The sequence below is a fragment of the Falco cherrug genome, chromosome 1 (assembly GCF_023634085.1).
Source record: "Falco cherrug isolate bFalChe1 chromosome 1, bFalChe1.pri, whole genome shotgun sequence".
NCBI lineage: Eukaryota > Metazoa > Chordata > Aves > Falconiformes > Falconidae > Falco > Falco cherrug.
Genome location: NC_073697.1, coordinates 55,345,933 through 55,370,087, shown reverse-complemented (window position 1 = coordinate 55,370,087; position 24,155 = coordinate 55,345,933). Strand labels below are relative to the sequence as shown.

Genomic DNA, 24,155 nt, shown 5'->3' with positions numbered 1-24,155 from the left:
GAAGCTTCTGCCTGACCCACAAGTTCCTGCTCTTATACAGGAAGACTTACAGACCCTTAATTATTATCATGCCTGGAGTGATTGCTACCTATGGAGATTAATTTTTTCTGTTGAGGTCTTGGCTTCATTAGCAGTCAGCAGAACTCACGGTCACAAGGCGTTTTATGTGCCATACGTACGATGGAATCATGTGCCTCTTCTCTCTTGCTCCTCTATTAAAAAGAGGGCTGTAAAGAAACCACCGTATCCATCTTCCCAAGACAACCAGCGTTTAAACACTCTTCACTTTTCCTCTTCCAGGCTGCATACTCACCTTTCCTTGACACAAAAGCCCTTCTTTCCACGTTCCTCATTGTTCCTCTGGTCCCACACCAGCCAGCTTACTGTGTCAGTGCCAATTCCCTGAAGTCTGACACAGCACTACCTTTCTGGCTGATGCTGGAGTGAACCATTACAGCCTGAAATTCCAGGGCTTCAGGGAATCTTAAAGTCACAACGATTTTAACAACAATTTGCCTAACCACTGTCGGAAAACAGAATCCACTGAGGCTTACTAAAAGCTACAGATTAAATTCAAAGCTCGCAGCTGAAGGGAGCTGCTACCCTGGCATCTGGGTTTATACCACCACCTTCAAGCGTGTTCCGTACCGGCAATCAGACGAAGAGCTATTTAAAGTGCCTCTATTGTTACGTGCCAAAATATTTAACTATTAAATTTCACGCGCCACCTGCCCGTCTTCGTGCTTCGGGGCCAGCGCGCACCACGGGCAGAGCTGCGCCCCGGCCCTGCCGGAGGAGCGAGCCCGGAGCCCCTCTTGGGCCGGGCGAGGAGGCGGCGGAGGGGGCTGCGGGGGGTCCCCCGCCGGGCGCGCTGCCCCCGCCGGTGCTGGCGCCCCCGGCCCGCCCCTCCGCGCACTGCGGAGCGCTACCTGCGCGGCCGCCACCCGCGGGCCGGGGCGGGGGAGGCGCGCCCGGCGCTGCGGTGGGGAGCCCCGCGGGGGGACGCTCCCTCTCCGCGGCTCCGCGCACCTGCGCGGGTCCTGTTTACCGCCGCCCTGCTCATCCCGACCCCGCGGGCGGGGAGGGGAAATGCGATTAAAAGATTAAGTTTGGCAGAGATGCGCGGGGGGGGGGGCAAGGGCCCACCAAAAGGCGCGCAGGCTGCGCGGGGGCCGAGCCCCAGTTCGGGCGGCCCCGGCTGCTTACCCGCAGCGAGCAAAGCGAAGGGGCGGGGGGTGCCGGGACGGAGCTCGGCGTGGAATAAAATGCCTGCGATCCCCGGGAGGCGGGGGGCAAGGACACCGGGTCGTCCTGCGGCATGTCCCCGATGGGGGCCAGCGCCAGGCGCCCGCACCCCTGCCACCCCGCCGGCTACCGCAGTAAGCGGTCTTACCTCGATCCACTTCTGAGCCTCGGTGAAGGCCAGCTCCGGCTGGGGGGCGTCGGGAGGAGGCTGAACCTCCCCCAGCTCCAGCCCGGGACTGGCCATCTGCAGGGCCCCGGCGCGCCGCGGATGCGGCGGGGGAGCAGCCAGGCACCGAGCCGCCAGCCCGAGGTGAGCCGCGGCCGCGGCGGGGGGACGGCGGAGGCCGCTGCCGGCCTTCCCTGCCTCGCAGCCGCCGGGGCGGGGGCCGGGGGCGGCGGCGCTCTGCAGCCCGGCTGGCTGCGGCTCGCCTGCGGTAACCTCTCTGCCGGTGCCCGTCCGCCCGCCCTGCCGGCTCGGTCCTCCCTCGCCTGCCGCCCCGCCCGCCCCGCCGGCGGAGCGGAGCTGAGCTGCGCTGCCCTGAGCTGCCAGCTAAAAATAAAACAGACGGGCGAAGCCGCTTTGCCTTCAGCCCATGCAAATGCCCGCGCCGCCGCCCCCCCGCCGCGAGCACCGCATCGCAGGCGGCGCCGCCACTGGGGTGCGGGGGGGTGGGGGGTGGGGAACGGGGGGCGACGCGATGGCAAGGCACCCCCGGCTTGGGGGGCGGGCAGCCGATCCCCCCCACCCCGCAGCTGCTGGAGGGCTCCGAGCCGCCCCTACGCGTGGCGAGCTACCGGTCGCTGCTGTTGTATTAAACACCTGATTAATTAATGTTGCCGCTGCATGAAGCACCTGAGAGCCTCCGGCCCCCCGCGGCGGGACGAGGCTGTGGCCCCTCGCCCAGACCCTCACCCACCCACCCAGGGGCCGGGGGCTGCTGCCGCGGGAGCGGAGCGCCGGCAGGTGCCTCTGGCGGCTCAGCACATCTGCTCGTCCTGCTGAGGGGTGAGAGTGGCCTTGCAAAAACGTGTGGGTGCCAGCACGGCGCCTGGCAGCGCGTTTCTTCCCTCAGAAGCAAAGCATCAAGGTGTGCTTAACAGGTACCGCGCGGGGATGCGCGTCCCTTTTTCCTCTTGCGGAGGAAGAAAACAAACTCCATCCTGCAGAGACTTGCGCGCCTAACTTGCAACATGTGAGCAGTCCTAGCTCAAACAGATGCTCTTTAGCCTAAGGTTAAGCATAGAAGTTTCTAGAAACTGGGGAGTGGGGGGGTGGGGGGAAATTCACAGGGCATTTTTAAAGCCAAATCCTAAAAATCTCCACTAACAAGTGTTCAAAAGATGAGCCCAAGCCACTTGTTTATACTTGTGCAAGCATGGAAAGGTGTCTGTGTGCTGGAAACGCGGGTATGTGAACAGTAACTACTGAGGTTCTTTTTGGGAGGGGTCAGAACTGGCCACATTTCCCGCTTGTGGTAGTTGTCAACATATTGTGACAAGAAGCCACCTGTAGGAACTACTTTTCAACATTCTCTTATTTTAAGCCTGACTGCATCTCAATTCAAAAGCTGGGATTTCGAATCTTGTTTATTGTTCTAAATTAGTCAAAGAAAACATGCTAACTCTTCAACTATAAATATATCAAAAAAATGCATATATTCAACTCTATTTCCATTCTAGGATTTTGTCTCTATTGTTCTTTACCTTTTGGTTTTGTCTTTGTTTATTTTTTCAAATTTGTTGGAGTAACAAAGGGCCTAAAACCAGGAGATAAGCTTTACAGGGATTTTTCTGAGAACTACAACTAGACAAACACTAGATGAATGGTAATCTAATCTCAAACATCTGAAGAGAAATAATAAGTGTATTTTGAAATACTTATGCTAACAAACTATTTTCTGATTCTTATAATATTTAAATAAATCCGATGTATATCAGGCATCAATTAGATTTATTTTCCTGGGGCAGCGGAAGACTAACAATTTAAAATAATTATCCTACTTCTTTTTTTATTGCTGTGCAATATCCAATGTATGATTCTGCTGTCTGGTGATCTCAACACCACTTCCCAGAGAACTAGAAGAGCTGAAATGGTCTGGGGTAAGCATCCTATGACACAGAGCATCTGTTCAAGACCACCACCACATACCTTGTCTTGAAAGGTGGACATTCATTTCTCACTTACACAGCCAGTTTTCATGGATCACTAAACTAATGTGCTCTTACATGCACTCTTACACACATTCCTATTCACACACTTACATTCGAGCATACAAAACTTTTAAAATGTATTAAATCCACACAGAGACATGGATATAGAGCTAGTGCAGCCTTAAAGAGCCCTGTTGTTTATTTAGGAGTGTAAAAGACACCCTGAATGGCAGCAGGAATCTGGCCACTTCTTTTCTAATCCTAATCCTGAACCTGCTTCCCATTCAGTCAAGTAAGAGGCAGCATCCCTACCTTCCGGTTCCCATGGAAACCCACTTCTAGCATCAGCCCAGCTTGCCTTTTTTCTTTAAACCACCATCTGCCTGGGGAGTTGCAGGCTTGCTCTAAGCCCCTGGAATACCAGTCATAGGTTTCTCAATGGTTTTCATTTCTCCGTTACAGCCCCCTGGCAACTGATACAGGAGGCAAAATATGAAAACAAGCACCTTAGAAACTGCAGCAAGGTTTTCCTGAGATTACGGTGCTGCTCCTGACCAGAAACATTGCCAGAAACATAATCGTGGAATTTGTAACAGCGACAAAATAGGAGAATGTTTCTGGTAGCTCTTTGCTTCAGTTTAGCTTCTCTGGTTTTCTTTCCATTGAAACTCAGCCTGGCATCTCATCAGTCCTTATTGCCTGCAACAAACTTGCATCTGTACGTATTAGATAGGGGAAAACCTACGGAGATTCAGGTATCAGTGTCAAGCCATGTATCTTTGTCCAGGCACAGTCACCTTTCCCAAAAGCAGACTGTGCCTATGCACAAGTAAAGTAACTGTGGGAAAATGTGTTGTATGGTGGTTATAGGAGAAGGTGGAAGCAGAGAAAGAGGGTCTTTCTGGTTACTGGGGATCTCTCTTGCTGTTATACACAAAAGGAAAAATAGAGGCTTTTAGGAACATAAAGTTTCAAGAGAGTGAGTATTCAGCTTGTATTAACCTGTTTGTTCTTCTACCCAAATTAGTTTTCCCCACTGGAAAGAACTGTCCTGTTCCTTTTTGTCTTCAACATCACATCTAAAATCTTTAAGCCTCTTGAATAGCAGGAGCAGGGGGTTAACAAGGCCTGGCTGGTGTCACAGCAGGCCTGATCTTATCCCACAGCAGCAATGAACAGCTTGCATCGAGGAAGCTGTGTCCTGGAGAGCTTCTGCCGCTATAATGTGTCTCCCTGAAGGAACAGGTCTGGTGTTCCAGACCAAGTTCTGAGGAAAACCTGCTCCTAGGTGCCATCTTTGTGCTCTTGCTCCTTTTTCTGGTTGTATTAGCCTGACAGTAAACCTTTTTTTTCAAAGCAGATCTGACATGATGTGCCTTTGGTAACAGGGATACCCTCCATTTGGAAAAAATCACTTGAACCAAAAAAAGGTTGCACAAAAAGCAAATGGGTGGAACACCCAAGGATCCTCTATTTCTACTCTATTTTACCTGGCTTATTAATCTTTCCTTTGTGAGCTTTTATAAATGCGCCTTAAACCAGCAAGGCCCCTGGGCTGGTTAAGAAGGGAAGTTACCCTGCTAGCACCAGGGTTTTTCTGCCTTCTTATCTCCTCCGCAATCTGTCAGTCCTGGCTGATGTTCTCTGAGCAGAGCTTGTTTTTCTCCCAGACCATAATTGTCATAGTTGGGGATGTTGCACAGTCCTGGGCCAAATTTTGGAGAAATCTGAGCTGAGCCATAAGTGTACTGCTCTGGCTAAATATCTTCTCTGTTGTTTGCTCAAGGACTTTTATACATTTCATTGGTTTGCTTGTCCTTTTCATCCTTTTAACAAACCACTGAATGTCACACAGAGAACTTGAGGCCATATGGTATTAGTTGTAAAAATTCTGCTTGGAATTCCTTCATTCTCTAGAGTATGAAACAGGGGTAGGCACATTCAGCACAGCTCTGTACAACTGCCAGATTATTTCAGAGCTGCCCAGAGACGCAGCCTTTGAGCCGACACGGGGCTCACACCGTTGCAAAGAGCAACATGGCTGCCTGGTGATGGTGTGGGAGTGGGACAGCTCTGGCATAAAGCATCCTTGGTATTAATACCTCTCAACAGGTATTAATCCTGCTGGAGAGTATTTGGAGGTTTTTTTACTGACTGCCAAAGGCATGTTGTTCACTTTCACAGCTTGTCATGTGTGAAAGGGTCAACTGAGAGGTGAGCTGAGTGAGCAGGTGAGAAGAGCCCTTACAGCAGCATCTATCAAGGCAGAGGAAAAGATCTTTACCAGAAGTTTAGCATTTTCTTCCTTGATAAAACAAGATTCAAAGATAGTTTAACTTTCCATGACATGCAGCCTGTCTTTGAGAGCAGGCTGGTAAAGATATCCACTCAGAGGAAAGAGAAAGAACAACCCTAATTTTGAAAAAAGACTCAAAGGAAGACTATTCCCATTTTTTTTTAATTTTGTAATTTATTTTTTAAAAACTTACAAACTAAAAGAAAGTAACACCAGAGCTTTATTTTTAGTTCTCATGAAAAATCAATAAATCTGTGATCATGAGAGCTGTTGAATTTTTTCTATCACTCAAACAAATGTTGTGACTTTACATTTTAATCAGGGTGTCTGCTGTGGTGCATTTGCAGTGTTCAGCTTTTGGCTGACAGCACCTGTTTGTTTATCCCAGCCATGCTGTCTTCTATCATATTCACTTTGTCTCTCAGCAACATATTGTCAGGCCTGGCATCGATGTTCTGTGTTGTTCTGGGAATTACAGGAGTGGATGGATTATCTGAATTTGCTCTTTCCCTAGAGAAAAGCGTCTTATCCCTTCTCACCCTGTCCTGGAAGAGTTTGAAGCCCTTTTGTAAAGTAGTTTTCCTCTGTTTTGGAATTTTGTATTGATTTTTGAAAACTAGTACATCCAATTGTCACCTGGCAGCTGAGCACCATATGACGTTTTCTTATTCCCCTGTCTTTGCAATGAATTACACTTTTAGATTTTCAAAGCTGTTGACTATCCAGGATCTGATATACTACTACACATATTGCTATTTAACTATCTATAAGCCTAATGAATCAATCAAAGTGCAGGTGACTCAAAATGAGAGTTCATGTGCATAAAAGCCTGTAAATATTCAACATAATTTACAAAGCATATAAGTTTGGGCGTCTTCACCGTCCTCTCTGTTCCCTGAGTAACATCCTTGATCAGTATCTCTGTGTTTTGAGTGCTGCAATGCTTTTAGGTGTGGGGTTTTCCCTGCCTGGCCCTCCTTCCTGGCTTTGACACTAGGTTCTGCCTCTCCTGGTGGCCTCCAGATCCCAGGCTGATAGCTTTGCTGATTGCACGGAGCCTGGCTCAGATACTCCTTTCATCCGCAGCCGTGGTCAATTCTCCCACTCGCCCAAACAACCACTTCCTTCCTTCTTTATATTGTTCTCATCAAGACCTGCCTTTCCTCTGGTATAGGAAATTCCTATATCCACTCTCCACTTAAATGAGCATCCTTTTTTCCCCTCACCAGCCTGCTTTACTTTGTCCCAGCCTGCCATAGTCTCCTGCCTTTAAACTCGGTTCTCTGTCTCTTTGGTCTCAGGTTCTTCTCCCTTCCTCTTGTTTCTACATAGTGGTGGAGGGACAACACAGCAAATACAGACCATGAAAACCACTGGGGAAAAGAAGCAGAAAAAAAGCCAGTGAAAGGAAAAATATCACAAGTAAGGTAAGTGATACCAAGTTATACAAGGTTAAAAAGACATAAATTGGGTTGACTGAAAAGCAATTATATAAAAAAGAAGTGTAGGAGTGGTGAAAAGGAAGTGAAGCAACCCAAAATGAAGAGGTACCAAGGTAAAGGAAAGAATAAACCTGAGCACAAAACCAGTGAACTTGTCAGGCCAGGGACCGTCCTTTCATTCTGTGTTTGTAGCTAACAAGAGCAGCAAGGTCCATGTGTGTTCTTTCTAGGATGTCCCATAAAATACATACCATATTACAAAAGGAAAATGACCATATGCACAAACCAGCAACTGAAAGAGGACTTTGAAGGAAACTGCGGCTCTCCCACCCTGCTCTCTGCTCCCAGGGCTACATAGTTCTGCTCTCTTGACAGGTCAAGTCAGAAAAAGGATGTGGCAGGACAATGGGCCTTTCACCAGCTGTTATCAAGGATCTTTTTAGCCCGTTAAAACAAAAGCCCATTGGTGAGGAACTGATGCTCACAGGTTTGTGTACCTGCCAATGGGATGCCCGGTTTCTTTAAAGCAAAACCAACAAACAGTATTCGCTTCTCTGCTGAGCTGGAATCGGCACAGAAGGGAAAAACAATATTTCCCTTCCAGTTTTCTTCTGAGTCTGACTGCTTTTCAGCTACTTCCTTATAATCTACTACATTAAAGACTGGAAATTGAAGTGGGGTGTTCTTCCAAACGCAGTCTGATCTGGAGCAGGAATCTCCGCTTCCAGTAGGTATCTGCGATAATCTTCCATCTGATTCTGCACTCTGTTCGTTTAAATGCAGCATATTCCCCTGCTGCCACCCACCTAGCGTACATCTTACCCCATTTCACCATCCTGAGTAAATTTTCAAGAACACAGAGTTACTCAAATTTTTCTCAGTGAGGAGCACAGCAGAGCGGTTTTAGTATCTTCAGGGAGATGTTCAACACCTCTTCCATAGTGCCATCGAAGGGGCTCTTTTAAGTCAGCTAGCATGCTCAGAGAGCCCATGCCAGCTGCAAGTTCAGCAGGTGCAGCTGAGTCTATCTAGGCTCACTACATGAGAAGGTACGTAGGCAGAGCAGGTTATTCAACAGTCTGCAAGCCTTTGCAGCAAGCCATAGCTTCAAACGACTGCTGCAGAGTTGTGGTATTTGTGGGAGGAGGGGGGCTGTCATGTATGAGACAGCATGTGGTGAAGGAAGTTAGAAACTTTTCCCAAACTGGTGTCAAATGCGACATAAATCAAAAACTATGTGTGAAAAAAAGGTGATTTGGAAACCAAGTTCTAACTTCCAAAGTAAATTCCTGGATTCTGATATTAATTTTCTTGGTGTATAAAAAACTTTGTGTACTGATATACATAACCACACAGTTCACCAAACCACGTTGTTTTTATCAAACATGCAAAAGAAATAGCAAAAAACCCTCTGACTGATGTTAGAGCAGCTATTTGCTATGTAGCTGCTTGTGAAAGTTTGAGAAATCTGGGAAAAGCCACATCACAGTCAGCCTTTAATTTTAGCAGTGGCTTGCATCATCCAGAAAGAACTGGTGAATGCTATCTTCCCTCCTCTTTTCTTAGTAACTATCCCTGTAGAGCAGATCAAAAGGGAAATCCTGTATTGGGAATTAACACTGGACTTTATCCAAATTTGTTTGGGGTATTAGCTGGTTCACAGTGAATTGGAATATTCATTTACTCAAGATAAGGAAATAGGCAGATAAAATTGGAAAATGGAAAGGGAAAAGAGAAGCAGGGGCAGAAAACAAGAATAAAAAAAAAGGAAAAAGACTGACTTCGTGCAGTAGGACAACAATATATCTTATTTAGTAACATTATAATTCAGTTTCGTCACACAGGAATATTAGGGTGTTTTTCTTCTCCTATGTGTTGAATTTCTAAAGGACAATATTTAGCAGAGGATTGTGGTCAACTGGAAGCAAGAGAAAGCAGTGTAGTGTAAGGTACAGGTGAGTTTATTCCCTGAAGGTAGGCTCTCTTGCGCAGTGATCTCCTGTGACCTGACAATCCTTGAAGAACAAAACACTCATCAAAGCCTGTGGAGCTGCCTTAGTGCAACAGGTACCGTTTCTGGGACAGACGGTATCTGTTATAGACAGGGATGGTCACCTAAGAGCCAGTGTGTCAAAATCAGCCATCAAACTCAAAATGAAGGCTATTATGCTTGCTTTGTTTTGTTCTACCCACCATTTCAAAGGATGGAGTAGTATTTGCAACCTCGCCTACATTACTACTGAGAGTTAGGAGGAGCTGTGGACATCTTCCCAGACAGCAGCCTTTCTTACAATTCCCTAAACTGCAAGTACCAACAAGTTGGTATGTTTTAGTAATACTATTTCACCAGTTAGACACGCTTACCAGCTGAAAACTCATTCACTGGAGCTACTGATGGCAGAAAATGTAAATCTGCGTGACCACAGATGCAGAATACTTCTTAATACGTGTGACATTTTGCTATTGAAGAAACAGCCAGTACTATGAATATTTGTTGGACCTTCCTATAACCTTTCAGTCCTCCTGGATAATTACTTTCTCTGCTGTCTTCTGCACCTCTTGGGGATCAAACTTCACTTCACTGAAACCCCTGCGACCTTCTCTGAGGTAGAAGGCCCTGTCCTGCATGAATGTAGGTCCAGCAGGGCCTTCCACACCTCTCAAGTCTGGAAGGCTTCGCGTAAGCTTTTCACACTGCTCTTTCAAACCCAGATATAAGTTCATTGTACTCCCAGGTGGTCAGACGTTAGCCATCTCCAAACCAGTAATGCCATGACTGTACCACTGATCCTGGCTTAACAGGCTGGGCTCATTTGCTCAAGCCCAAGTACCGTGGAGCACATTTTGGAGCAGGGTTGGCTCTCCTCCAGCCTGCTTTAGATCTGGATGTGGTGACGTAGGTCTGTCTGTTGGACCATCGTCCATGTCGACAGACTCTCAGGAAAGAGAAGTATATTACACTTTGTTGAATCACTGTCTGAACTACTAGATGATTTATTCTTTGAGCGCTGCCCACCCATACGAAAGTGGAGCTACTAAGATTGCCAAGAAATCACTGCTATAGAGTGTACAGCCAAAAGAGTTCGTGAGTGTGGCCCTTAAAATAGCAAAATTGGGGGGAAAGTCCCTTTAAAGTTATTTTCATAGCTTTCTTTTATTATTACATTTTTAATTATGTCTTTCTGTCTGGCCAGCAAAAGCACCTGGAGTTTTTCCCAGTTTAGAGGCCCAAGTGCTTCACTGTGGGCTTCCAGAAGAAGCCCAAAGGTCAAGAAAACCTCAACTGATCACTCAAGAGAATGGAAAATACTTTCTGGGACTTGGTAATCCATGTAACTGAAATTATTGCCAATACCTGTTGACTCTTATTCTCTGGCACTTTTTGGCTGCTGATGGAACTGCCTATCGCAAGAGCTCCTGATCTAGCCAGAGGAAAGTACAAGCAATCCATAGGCTGCAGAACTGTCATACATGTAGCTGATCCAAGCCAGCATTTTGGAGTATGTCTACGTTTTTTCATTAACCGTTGCTTTTCAAAAGGTCCATATTTACTGAGTGATTTTTCTTCTTGAAATACAGCGTTCATTGAATGTGTCCTCACTGTATTGATGACCCATGCTCAGGAAACTGGCTAGGGATTTTCATAAGATGCTAAAGGAGTTAGGTACTCAAATCTCATCAAAATTGATGGGATCAAGCACAAAAGTCCCATTCGTGCCTCAGAAAATTCCAGTCCTAAGACACTGGTGACACCATGTTTACTTCGCATGCTAGTGGGTCAGCAGAAGATCAAAATGATGGTGTGTCTGTAAGAGACTGGAGTGCTAGCATTAAGAAAACCTTTTAGGAGTCATAGTCCTATGTTCAGGTCAGACAGCACAGGGAAAGCCAGAGTAATTCATCATTTGGCAAATTGAGTTCAGCATCAAGCTTTACTAAGGGACAAGGGGCCTCCAGTTGGCTTTAGAAAGTTTGCAGAATTATGTTTCTCTGAAAATTAGTATTTTAATCAGTTTTCAGTGCTCACTGCATATGCTAGATTTGTGTCTGTGCACTACTTCCAGATGTTTCAATCAAGCTTCATTGCAAATCCTTCTCTTTATAGAGCACTTTGCAGGGAGAACGTAGCAAAGACCGTTGTGCAGGAAGGGATGATCAATCTCTGGAGCACCTTGTGAGACTGGTCAGCATCTTACATGCCTCAGTGAGACTGACAAATGACGGGCCCATCAGGAATTGACTCCGAAACCTTGATGGCAAACAAAGACCTGTGGGATCTTCGTCCCAGTGAGTGAGGGAAGTCATGCAAGTGGTTCTGCAGAGTGGAAGATTTTCCAGCAGTGCAGGATGACTGGGCTGTATCAGCTGTGGGAGTTCTTGCCATGTGAACCTCTCTGCTTTGTATTTTGAGGTAGTTGATGTCAATACAGTACTCAAGTATTCATGATCTAAACCTAGATGAGGGGGGCACTTCAGCAAGGAAAATACAGGCTCATGTGTGGAGAGCATGACATCTAGAGAAACAATGGTTCTTCAAGGCACATGCTATAGCATTCTGTGGGTATGTCCCAGCATCACCAGGTTGCTACGGTCTTCCCTTCCACTTTCTATGACAGTTAATTCCTTCAGCTGCTGAACACTGTGGAGGAGTTGAGTACAGAGCACTGAAAGCAGCAGAAAGCACTCACAGCATAGGAGCACCCAGCTGGAAATAGTCAGGTGTGCATACGCACATGCTGGAGGTGCTGTGCTGTGAAGCCATGTAAGAGCTGTACATATGCGCCATTAAATCTGCCAGTTCTTAGGGGTGCTTTATTGCAAAGATTGTATGGCTCTTGTTTTCTGAGGGCTTGGAAGTGCTGAGGCCTCCAGGAGAAATGCAGGGGGAAGAATAAGACGTCAAGAAACTCTTCAGCCTGGCAGGTGAGATGGAGCTGTGAGGGAGGGAGTGTGCTTTTCAGTATGTAGGATACGGACCTTTGTTGTTTTTTTACTAATTCTGCTGCATCCCCTTGTGAACTTGGCAAGAGCACACGGACTTTCTGAATACATTTGTATTTTTCAATGCTTAAGACTGTGAAACCCAGAGAGGAGAGGGAGGTGAGGTTCCTGCAGCCCACCCCAGAGAGGAGGCTATGCAGAGGGGAGAGCATATCCTAACTTCCAGTATCCACTTCTTATCTCCCTCTTAAACTTCCGGTCCTTGATGCCTGAGTTGAAATTACTTTATTGGGACATTCTGCGTTTGAAACCTTGTGATAATACAAAAGCCGTCCTGTGGCTGATTTCTTCTTACAGAAACACCGTTCAGAAGTACAGAGCTAGATGTTTACATCAACAGATATCCTTAGTTTATAACATGCTGAGTGATTGTGAAACTTAGGACTGACTTTCCAAACCCGTTTAAGTTCTCAAGTGATCGTAACACAGTTAACACATCCTTTACAGAAAACATGCACAAAAATAAGGAAATGAATGCTTAAACACATAATAAATCTTTCACTCTCCACAGAATAAATACACTGTGCTTATCAGGTATAAACCGTGTCCTATTTCTTCATAATCGTAATCATAAGTCTGGCTCAGTTATTGTATACATTCTACTATCTGTGTATTTACTTTTGAAGAATACTGCTGTACATTTCCAAAAGATAAAGGGATTAAATTTTTTCATAGATATTTACTAGTTCTGGGTGATAATAGCAGGAGTACTGTTGGAAAGGAAGGTATACAATGATAATTTATCTTAAAATTATATATGCAACTTGAAGTTAAACCCCAGATTGGAAACAGAATATTGATATTGCTTTTAAAACTTTGTAGTATACATATATATTGAGGGTATTGAAGAAATCACATAAAATTGGGGGGGGCATGATGGAAGCAGTTGTGTTACATAGAAATATACCTTTTGTTACAGTTTAAAACAGAATGGTGTTTTTCTTGGTGTGACAGATGTGTAGGATCTAGGGCATGTGTATCTGCTTTTTACTTTGCTTTCAGGGATACAGTGGTTGTTGGTGCTGTGGTAGCTCTCTAGCTGTAATACTTCAAAAGCACACGTTGCTGTAATGTGAACTCTATGCCCTGAGGAGAAGCCAGGCTGTTGTGCTGTGTGGATCTCACAAAGGATTTGACTCTGTGAATCAAGGTAATTTGTTGATACTCCTGTAAATTTGATGAACTAACCGGTCTTTTTATGGAGGGTGTTTTTATTCGATGATATTTTTAGAAATGCTTTTTGGTTACAAAGAGTTAGGTGAAGTGGTGTATTGGCCTTGGTGTTACTGAAAATGATGTTTGCTAAACTACAAGGAGCACTAAGGATGCTGACAGTACCTTTTATACACGGCATTGTTGAGACAGTAGAGTCCTTATCATGAAGAAGTTATGTGCAAAGAGAAAGATAATGGAGGAAACCATGTATGATTTGTTATGTATAAGCAGTTGTTTTTAGTTAGCTCCTGCTCGTAATGATAATCATTTACACATTAATTGCTTCAAATGTCTTACAATGCATTTGGATTTATGTTCACTCTGGAAAAAAGTCAGAAGTTATGTTTCAACCCAGACCATCTGGTTTGCTGTGGATGTTTCAAATTTATATGGGTGCGTGCAAAAGCAGTTGAAGAAATTCACCGAAGAAAAACCTGTCAAGGGGTATTAAATGTAAAGATACCACATCTGCCTGTATGGCATCCCTCCAACTCCTTGTAAACTGGTACAGCATGTAAGGGCACACCATGTGTTTAGTCTCCTCTTACATTCTACCCCAAGGCCATGCTGTTGGCCATTCACAGGGGCCGGATACTGAACTAGGGTGCTATTTCATTAGATCCTGTATAATGCTTGCTATAATGCTTGTGAGACCAGAAATGACACTTATGATTTGAGGTGCATCTAGATGTTACTGATGGTTTTGAGGTTTTTTACCTTCAACGTGCTTTTTTTGAGATGCCATAATGCTGATAGCGTCAGAAAAATTATGGGTAGGGAAGCAAAGTATTTGATGAGTTACAGTGCCATCTATGGAAGGAACACAGCACCAGCCTGCAAACTGAGGTTTCATTGCCTTCAAAAACGTTATTTTGTAAGTTCAGCAACCAGGTCGCTGTTTTAACCGTCAGCTGGAGCTAATCGTTAAATTCAACAGAAAACTCTGAACACTGCACTAAATCTTTAGGCACTACTGAAATCCTCAGAAAACTTGCTCAGCTTTCCCCCCTGGTTCCTTTAGACCATATTTTTTTGCCAGTGTTGTCCCAGTCGTGCATTTGTTTTTTTCTAGTGGGCTTCCATCTCCTGGTAGCACAGAGCTGCTTGGTCTCAGTTAAGGGCTAGGGGACTCTTAAACTTGGCCTTCCCCTGGTCAAGGGGGTAGGCTAGTAAAGGTACTTAGATGAGGCTTTGCACAAGACAGAATTGAGTAAAATCGTACAATTCTTGGTGTGCACATCCAGTTATCACCCGGGGAAAAGGCTCTGACTCGGAGGTCAGCTGGTGCTTCTGTATTTTAGGAGCTGGTGACCACCAGCAGACTGTTACAGTGTACCGTGAGTTGTACAGCTCTCTGAATTACGGTTTGCATAAAGAAACTGGATATACATTAAGCCAAGGAGAGATGCTGAGATGTTGACTTCATGATGAGGAGTTAGAAACTGGTGTGGAAAAGTCAGATTCAAGTCCCTATCCCAGTGACCATTTCATTGCTTATGAAGTAGAGGACCACTGCAGGGAGGGAAGAGAGAGAACCATTCACCATGAAGTGCCAAATAGCTTAGTAGTTAAACTTAGTTAAATGTAGGAGGCTTCAGCGTATGTTTTGGCTGCGAAGCAGGAGCAAACACCTAGCCAGAGAAGTGAGGTAACCCAGGGCTGTCTGTCATGTCTCTTCTTTTTCTATCATTCAAAAGGGCACCTAACATAAGGAAAGTGTTCACAGTAAGAGTATTAAGCAGGGATAAATATCTCCCTCTTGCCAGCACAACTTGTTTAACTCCTTTTGGACTAAACCTGTGCCTAGGCTCAGTATTTCCCACCAGCTAGTTTAAGCAATGCTCCACTCAGCTTGTTGGTTTTTGTGCTCCCCAGCCGTAAGCCCCTTGTTTCTCCCATTGGTTTTGTAGGGGATTGTGCTGCCTAACCAAAGGCTGAGGTTCTCCTGAGTGACACGGTGTGTGGGAGTGGGGCTTTGCCCCATGCAGTTTGCCTGAGAAAGCTGGTGGCAAGAAGGGCATTTACCTTCAAGGTTCCCATGCTGTAGCCTGACCGCCCAGCCCTCCTGCTTTTTTCTACCAGTTGGCCACAACACTGTGGCTTATCACTAAGTATCCTCATTGCTCTGGGCAATAATGGCTTTGGTTTGGAAACTCCCTCTGCCTCTTATAATTCTGTAGATTTTGGTTAGGTGAGTAAAAAAAGACCCAGGATCTAATGAGGTACCATGTACCAACACTGGGCATTTTGCCACCAGCTTCAGCTGGCTTAGGAGTTGGATTTATGGCCTTGAAGAAGCTGGGTGAACTGTTCTTAAGCTAAATGAAAGGAATGGTTAACTCCAGTTACTTTTATACTGTCTTCTTGCCCAAACTTGCTTCATTCAGACCCTGATTCAGTAAGAGCCAAGATTGAAAAAAACAGCATCGCTATGTGGCTGAATCTCTTGTGCCTACCTACAGCAGTGTGCTTTCATTTTCAACACTGGCAAAAACCTACCTGCAAAACAACTCTGTGAATATGAAAACAAAAGAAATGAGACAAAAGTGCACAGACATTGAAAAAAACCCCAACCAAACAGTTTAAAGTCTTCCACAACTGAAAACTACTTTTTACATTTATCTGGTATTCATAGAAAATGCTGTTATCTTTCCAAAAGTTTTAGACATAGGTCTGGGGGGAATATTTTGAATGAGCAGGGAGAATTAGAAATTATCTTTCATCAGGACTAATGCTTATGATCTTAGATCCAGAGAGGTAACAAAATTGTTGTTAGATCACAGAAGTCGGACTAGCTGAGAGTCTAGATGCTGCCATTCTGTAGTTCTTCCAACACTGACACCTTCCTTTGCCTGTCATCTAAGCAAATACTTCTTTTTTCTAAATGCCCACCATCCTGTAGAAAGTAGCACAGAGTAAGAGGATACTCCAACAAGAATAAGGACACGACAGTAAGAATCATTGGCTCTTGTTGAGTTGGGCGCTCCATGGAGTCTCTTGGGCAGAGGTATTTCTTGCACGACGGAGGGAAGCTGTTGCCCTTCAAGACAGGGTGGGAATAGAGGGGATATCTTAGGACAAAGACCATTCTGGAAAACAATCCCCACATCATTGCATGCCAGTTAAAGTCCAGCATAGCTCATGCTGTGAATGAATGCAGACCTGGGTTGCTTCTGTCCATCTGTTGTGCCTTGTCCTGAAGGCTTCCCAGACTAGCACACTTAGAGATCTACTAAAACCAGCACATCTGAGCCACAAGCTGTAAGTGAAACTCATTACCAATTCAAGTACAAAATCTGTACGTTAGAATACAGTACATTTCCATGTGAAAAGACCATTCCAGACCATGAACGTTTTTCAGATTAGCTGTAATTTTAAGTGAACCATGAAATGAGAGGCCTGTCCCTCTGTACTGTGGGCAGCAGCTGTATATCTGAGTATCATAAGCGTGCACTGGCTGTAGTTTGGGAAGCCTTTTCCAGTAGTCCATTCTGATTATTTCTGGTGTCCTTTCCTTTTCAATGCAGAAAAGTCAGCTATAATTCCCTACAAGAAATTACATGAGTTTCAGAGCACTTTCCTACGTTATGGGTGATTTCTTTCTTTTCACAGCTTACAAAGTGCATGCATGTTAGTATTTGCAGGGGTTTCCTCCAGATAGTTATCTAAAAGGGTACCACTGTGTACCCTTTTGCTTTGTTATGGATTTCACTGTTCATGTTTTATTTGCAAATGAAATATGCACAAGCATTTATTTTGCCACGGATAAGAATGAATATACATCAATAAACAAGCAGGCATTGAAAGCCCTTTTTAGTTCCCGCATCTCTGTTTCCCTCGCAAAAGAGAAGTCATTCTGAAAGCTTCACTGAAAGCTTGCTTTGAAAATGAGTATTTTTGCAGACTGCTGACTGTGGTACTACATTTACTAAAGAGATGCAGTCACACAATGGTTTGCTTCTGTATTATCTAGGTCATGGGCCAGAATTCTCCTGGGTGCAAACATTTGCAATTAAGCTGAATTTGTCAGTGCACAGTAGAACTATTTTCCTTTTTAAAGCTGGTCCTAAATGGGAATGCTGAGTGTCATGCCTGATTTAGCTGTTTTTGGTTCCATGTAAAGTCAAGGGGTTAAGTCCTCTCTCTTAAGGGCGGCCACTCACTCTGCCACGGCCAAGCATTAACCTGGTGTTGAAGTTCCCTAATTTGTGCTCCCCACACCATACGTTAACTGCTGTTGATTTTATTCAGTGACTTCAGCAGTGTTGTAGGGAGATACTCTGAGGGGTTGCTTGCAATCATCCATAAAGCAGAGCAGTTCTATCAAATACAGACAAGGCCAGTCTCTCTGCACAATGTTTAGTTACTAAGAGCCTAATCTAAATCCTAGAGATGTAAAACCTAGAATTTAAAACCCAGCCTATGCCAGTAGTCAGTGTGTGATAAACTTCCCCTAAATTCAATGCAGTAACTGATCTTCTTTTTTTCCCCTAATCTTTTTCCTCTTACACATGAGTATGCTTGTGAGCAGTAGCTCTATCTCAAGCATTTTAAAGAAGTACCATGCAGCATGTATTTGCTGCATTTAGGTTTTATAATTTCTTATTTAGCCTTAAAGTTTTTTAAATAATTCTATATATGATGATGATCTATGTTGTATGCTGCATATTTTACACAATGAGGATAAGGTACTAAATCTAACATACGTAAGAGAAAAAAAAAAGAATGTGGATCCTGTCAGTGATTTGTTCAGGACAGTGCAAGAAAACCTAAAGATAAACTGTACGACTGGTTCTGGCCCTCTTTGCTGCTGGATCTGCTTTTTCCTTTGGAGAGAGCCTTTTCTTTACCTGTTGTTCCATATTGTATGTATGAAGTTATTATACAGATAAAACAAGAAGTATACCTTGGCCTGACTGCTGAAGTATAGGAAGGAAAAATATTGAGATCTTGCCATAGACATGAAGAATAATGTGGACTGGATAAACCATATCCAACTTGTCATTGTTTTATTTCTGAAGAAGCTTTATAGAGCTTATTTCTTAAGATTTCCAGCAGCATTCTTGGGGAGTGGGCGTGGGGTGGGGGGTGGGGGTGGGGTGGTGAAATCCAAGCAGTATGAAGTTGCTCTGTTGGTGGTCACTGCTGGTGAAAAGTGCAAAAATGTCCTGTCTGAGAATGAAGGCAGAGACAGCCCACACAGGTCTGCGTGCTTCTAGTCCACACAAACGTTATCTATTATATTGCAGTGTGCAAATATGCTAAAAATGTATACTTTGTTTATACAAACTCATGTTACTGCTGCGGTAAAAAATATTTGGGAAAGCAGTTGAACTTGTGAACGCTTACACTTCAGACTATAGCTACATTGTTGAGATTCACGTTTTCTGCCTGGTTATAATTTGTAAACATTGGATTTAGTCAGGGAAAGTCTTCACACAGCTTAACTGTAATTTCCTGTGGTAAATGGAGTCTGATGAGTGAGGATATGAAATCCTGGAAAAGTTTAATCATTCTAAGGAAAGCTGTCCCGCTTGGTGTAGTAGAATCGGTATAATTTTGTAAGAAGGATTGGCAGTTTGCTAATTCCCTGTCTGATCCAGAGTGAAAAACAGCAAGTGAGGGGCTTCCGCTTGAAAGCAAATGGATTTTTGCCATCCTAATATGGTGTGATCAGGCTCTAAATCTAAGCAGATGTGGAAATACCATCAAGCATCTGACTATGGAAATCACTTCAGCCTATACCTGACTTCAACCATTTGGCCGAGCCTAACCTGAAAGCTTCATTTCAGTTGAAAACATGGACCAACTGTGAGGTGCTTTGCAAAATCAGAGCCCAAGTGGTACACAGTAATTAAAAATAAGTTCTTCAGTTGCAGCCTAGGAGCTGAATTTAGCTAGCGTATTTGAGCAGAGGACTTTTTCCTGCCCCACCAAATCTGATTCGTCTACTGCCAAAGTGGTAAAATGATGTCTTTTGACATGCATATATATTAAATGAATGTCAGTAACAAAAACAATATTGTGGTGGAGCTAATGTTTCAATTTTTTGAGAAGCATTATTTCTGCCCTTTTGATCGCACCTCTACAGGGGCCCAAGTGCACCTGTGGATTCTCCTTTCAAAAACGCCAGCTAAGCTATAGGATAAAAAAAAACAGCTAAGCTATCGAATAAAAAAACCCACCCGCATATGTTTGCTGCTGGTGGGAGAACTCTCTCAAGTTTTGAAAATGAAAGAGATTTTAAACTAATTTCTTCCCATGTTTTTTCAGTCTGTCAACGAGTGTGTGGTTCTCAGCTCACAACACAGCAGGCATATTCCCTGCAGGAAGCACAGGCAGCAGTCTCCGTCTCTCCTGGGACTCTCTCCTATTACAAGCCTCAGGAGCGGCAGCCGTGAGCTTTAAAAAGGAAAATAGTTCTACTGTGCATCCAAACTGCAGCTAAGCAAAGATTAAAGGCCATCATCTAACATGTACCCCTGCAGCAGCTACGGCATACGGGCGGTAGAAATGAAACAACTTTTGTAAAACATGTTGTGCAAGATCCCCAGCTGCTTAACCAGCAGTTTCTCGCTGCCCTGACACACTGCACTTTCCCAAAGAGCAGCAACCTTCCTAAACCCCCATAGCCCGATCCAGGGCCATGAACATGACCAGACTGATTCAAATCAAACAGAGGATTTTGCCACCTTATATGAAAGATTTGCATGATGTTTTACAGGAAAGTTTGTTGTCGCTGCTACCTGTGCTGATCATTTCTCAAAATGCAGCAGGGGTTACTTTATGGCTTGTCAATGTCATGAAAATTGAAAACCAAGTCCCAAACTGTGTCTCATATTTAGAGGGAGATCAGGTCTGCCTCTGTGCATAGCATTGAGGTACACTTGAAACCTCTAATAGCTGCTTTCTGAAGTAGGGAAAAACTAACCACCCAGTATCTAACCCTTTCTCTGGCTTTGTTCAGTGGGAATTGATCTTGACAAATGTGTTGTTTATTGACGTGACTTGACCTTCAGGTCCATTGTTCAGTGAAAGGAGAAGGAATGGTTGGTAAAGTCAGAGAAAGTATCAAGGTAGCCAAATAATGATACTATTTTCTGAACCATCTTGTTTCTTCATCAATAATTATTCAAACCATTTCATAAAACCATCAGGAATGTGGCCACAACTTTGCCACCTGACTCTTCTGTGTGTCAGAAATCCTGAATACTGCAACCGCTCTGTTTTCTGTAATCATCTGCAATTTAGATTTATGCATGCTCCTCAACCTCCCAGTGTTGCATTTTTGTGGGATGTGAAGGGGAAAAGGAGGGAGAAAGTAGTATTACTTGACTGGTGATGCAATATAAGTCTACTGGAAAAATATCTTCAGGCATTAGAAGGGGACTCAGGGGACTATATGTCAATACAGACTCTCTTCTGCAGACAGACGTGAGTTCACCTGACTGTTCTCCAAGTCAATCAAGTTAAAGTTAACCTAACACTGAGATTTAGCTAATAACCCACGCTATGAGGTAGGGTATATTAACCCAGGCCCAAAGCCAAAGCAGAGTAAATATAAAACCCTGCCTGCAAAGAAAAACCCTACATGTATTTATAAAGTTAGTTTTCATTGCAACTCTGCCATCAATTTCAAGCATCACCTTAGGCAAATCACTGAATCCATGTCTCGGTTCCTTAGTTGCAAAGTGGGGATAGTAAAACTGCATTTCTCCCACTCTCCCTACATTAAGAGTAGAAGCTGTTCTGGGAAGATGTTAATGTGCACATGTATAAAGACTTGAAAAGAAAATGCCATTCAGTCTGGCGATGGTGCTGTAAGTAATAATACCTCTCAGTATGGTATTGAGTGTTCTTAAGCACTGGAATTGGCTGTCTTGTTTTTTATGGTACTCTGCTTGAAATGCTAAACCCACTGAAACACCTATGCCCAGTCTTGTTCCTCCAACGTCATATGCAGATCACCTCACTTTTTGTATCTTGCTGCAGGCCTTGCAATATCAGCTAACCACATCTGAAATTCATCTAAGCAAAAAGTACAGAAGAAATGTTCAAATCAGTTCTACATAGCTTGTTACTTGTGCATTGGGCTTCATCTAGAACTACATTCCCGATGCACGACAATTCTTTAAGGAGTTGGGAAACTTCATTAAATTGTCTTGTGGTGTTCGTGGTACTGCTGGAAAGATGACAATTGAAAAATGCACAGGAATTCTGTCTTTTCCCCATTTCCCCTACAGTTCTCTGCTCTTTTTCCTGCACCTTGTTCCCAGTAGGGTTTCCTGTCACCCGTAGGGATGTCACATATATCCTCATGGAGGACTCCCCATACTTCTGTTTCTGATTCATTGACCATACAAGAGCTCCCTCAGATCTTCCCCTGGCCTCTGCTTTTCCCAGCTCTTTGTGAAGAGACAATCCTCTCATCAGTGACAAAACCTGCGCCTCTTCCTAGATGCATTGGCTGCTGTTCCTGCAGCCATTCTTGTCCTTCCACCCCAGCCAGAGCAGAAGTCAGCAGCATCAGCCTCCAGCTCTTCCTGTGGGGAACAGCTTCCCCACGCATGGCACCGAGGGGAGACACATGATGAGCTCCTCCTCAAGAAGCACAGCACTCGGTTCCCGAGGCTGGAGCAACACTGACTGCTGTTCCAATTTTTCATACCGTAACAGGTAACCTGGTGCAGTTTAACGAAAGTTGGTCATTAAATCCTGGTCCCTTGCAAACTTCCAAAGGTGGAGATGCCCCACTTTCTCCAATGACTTGTTCCCATACTGTACTACCTTCCCAGTGAAGAGGTGCTCTGCTAATTTCCACATGTCCTGAACTGAACCTTCCAAGCTGCAATTTGTGGTTACTGCCCTTTGATATACCACCTCCTACTACCAAGAAAAAAAAAAATTGGATTTGTCATCTTTGTAACTGCCCTTGAAGTAGTTGTAGGCTACAATTAGATCCTCCCTTAGTCTCCTCTGTGCCAGACTACACACACCCAGCTCCGCCAACCTCTCCTTGTAGGCCATGTGCTCCGTGCTTCTGGCTGCCTCAGTAGCCTGCTGCTGGACCCTCTCCAGAGTCCTCCACGTCTTTCTTGGACTGCTGGGGGGGTGGACCCCAAACTGCACATGCTATTCCAGGTGCAGACTCACCAGTGCCAAATAGAGATGGATAATAACTTCCCTCCATCTGCTGGCCTTGCTCCTCCTTCCAACGTAACTCCCAGCGCTGCCTTACTCACAAGGAGAGCACACAACACATGGGCTTATAGTCCGTTTGGCACCTGCCATAACCCCCAGGCCTGTCGAGCAGGGCTGTAAATCACCCTCCAGTCTGTACGGAGACATGTGGTGGCTCCAGCCAGGTGCCGAGCTCTGCACCTCGCCGTGTTGAACTCTGTGAGGTTTCTTCTAGCCCTGTCCTCTCATCTATTGAGATCCCTTGAGTCTGAAGCATTTGGAATGTCAACCACTCCCTGTAACTTAATATCATCCCATACAAGAATTTAAAGATGACAAAACACAAGTGATATTTTAATTCTTTTGGTCTTAAAGGAATTTTAATGCTAACGCTCAGTTTCTGGCTGCATTTTCCTCAGTTCTTCTTTGCTCCCTTTAGTTCCACAGTCTCACAGAGCTGCAGTCCTGTCATCAGCCTCTTCTTGGCTGTCAGCAGCACCAGGAGATGGATCCTGTGACTATGGGGTTTATTGTTGGTCTCTGGTTTTCTCCCTACACCCAGCACACAGGCTGGTGGGACTGGCCCCTTGAGCTCCCTGGTGCCTTTGCATAAAAAGGCAGAGGGTAATAGTAACTCTAGTTCCCTTTTCCAGGTAACTACTTCTCCATCCTAAGTATTTAGAGATTGATAAACTGGTCTGTGTTATCAACAGCTTTTCTTTCTTTCCTTACTCCCCACAAAAATAATCACCTCTGGGATGGGAATAGCAGTGCATACATTGTACAGCAGCATGTACTGGACAAAGAGGTGGTGTGGTGCAGTGTCAGCTGCAAATAAGCTATGGACCTAAGCCAAAAGCTACTGAAATGCGTAAGAGGCTCTGACTGTTACATCACGCCTAAGTTAACTCCTGTCTAAATGAAGGATTAGATATTTGGCTCTGAAATCGGAGGTGTGCTTAAGCATGTGAGCGGTGCCACTGAAAGCGGCAGGAGTGCCTGTGGACCGAACGTTACACGCGTGGTTCTGTAATATTGCGCCTGGATCCGTTTTGCCATTGGTGGCTCTTAAATCAGACTTGTTGCTTAAAGTTTCCCAATGCTGCCACCTACAGAACTGGTTACCTGCGGCTTTCAGCATAGCCGAGAAGAAAACGTGTTAAGAAAATGACAGTTTGGGCATAGTCAACGCTGGATACGGTTCTAAATTAGCAATATGCATGTCTAAACAGATAAGCCTGAAATCCTACCTGAGATTCTTAAATATTTCCAAAAGTAGTTGTATATATTAACTGTTACAAGTCCACCTCTGGAAGGCTGCACAAAAACGGCAGGAACCTGTTAATTCAAAATAAATAATTTGCCCAATAGACTCCTCACATATCTGGAAGAGCAGCAGTAACAACAGCCAGTCACAGGTTTCTTTCAGAACAGGGATAAAACACAAAACAGACTTCGCAAGCTCCTGACCTTCTCAGTAACTCACAGTGAAAATTCAGGGTTTTTCAAAAGCGCTAATGTAATTAAGGAGGATGCACAGGAAATCAAGGAAAGGTAATGGTTCCATGTGGAACTATGGATTTAAGATAAAAATTCAAGGAGAGACATGAAACAAAATGAGCCTT

The 24,155-nt window shown here is 44.6% G+C and overlaps 1 protein-coding gene across 1 annotated transcript in view; it reads right to left on the bottom strand.

Moving 5' to 3' along the window:
* Positions 1 to 1,876, bottom strand: part of LIMCH1 (LIM and calponin homology domains 1) — a 181,435-nt gene extending 179,559 nt beyond the window's left edge. The window contains exon 1 of the mRNA XM_055723513.1: positions 1,394 to 1,876. Within this exon, the coding sequence (XP_055579488.1) occupies positions 1,394 to 1,489 (96 nt within the window). The 5' untranslated portion in view covers positions 1,490 to 1,876. The remainder of the gene's footprint in view (positions 1 to 1,393) is intronic.
* Positions 1,877 to 24,155: the final 22,279 nt, after the last annotated feature.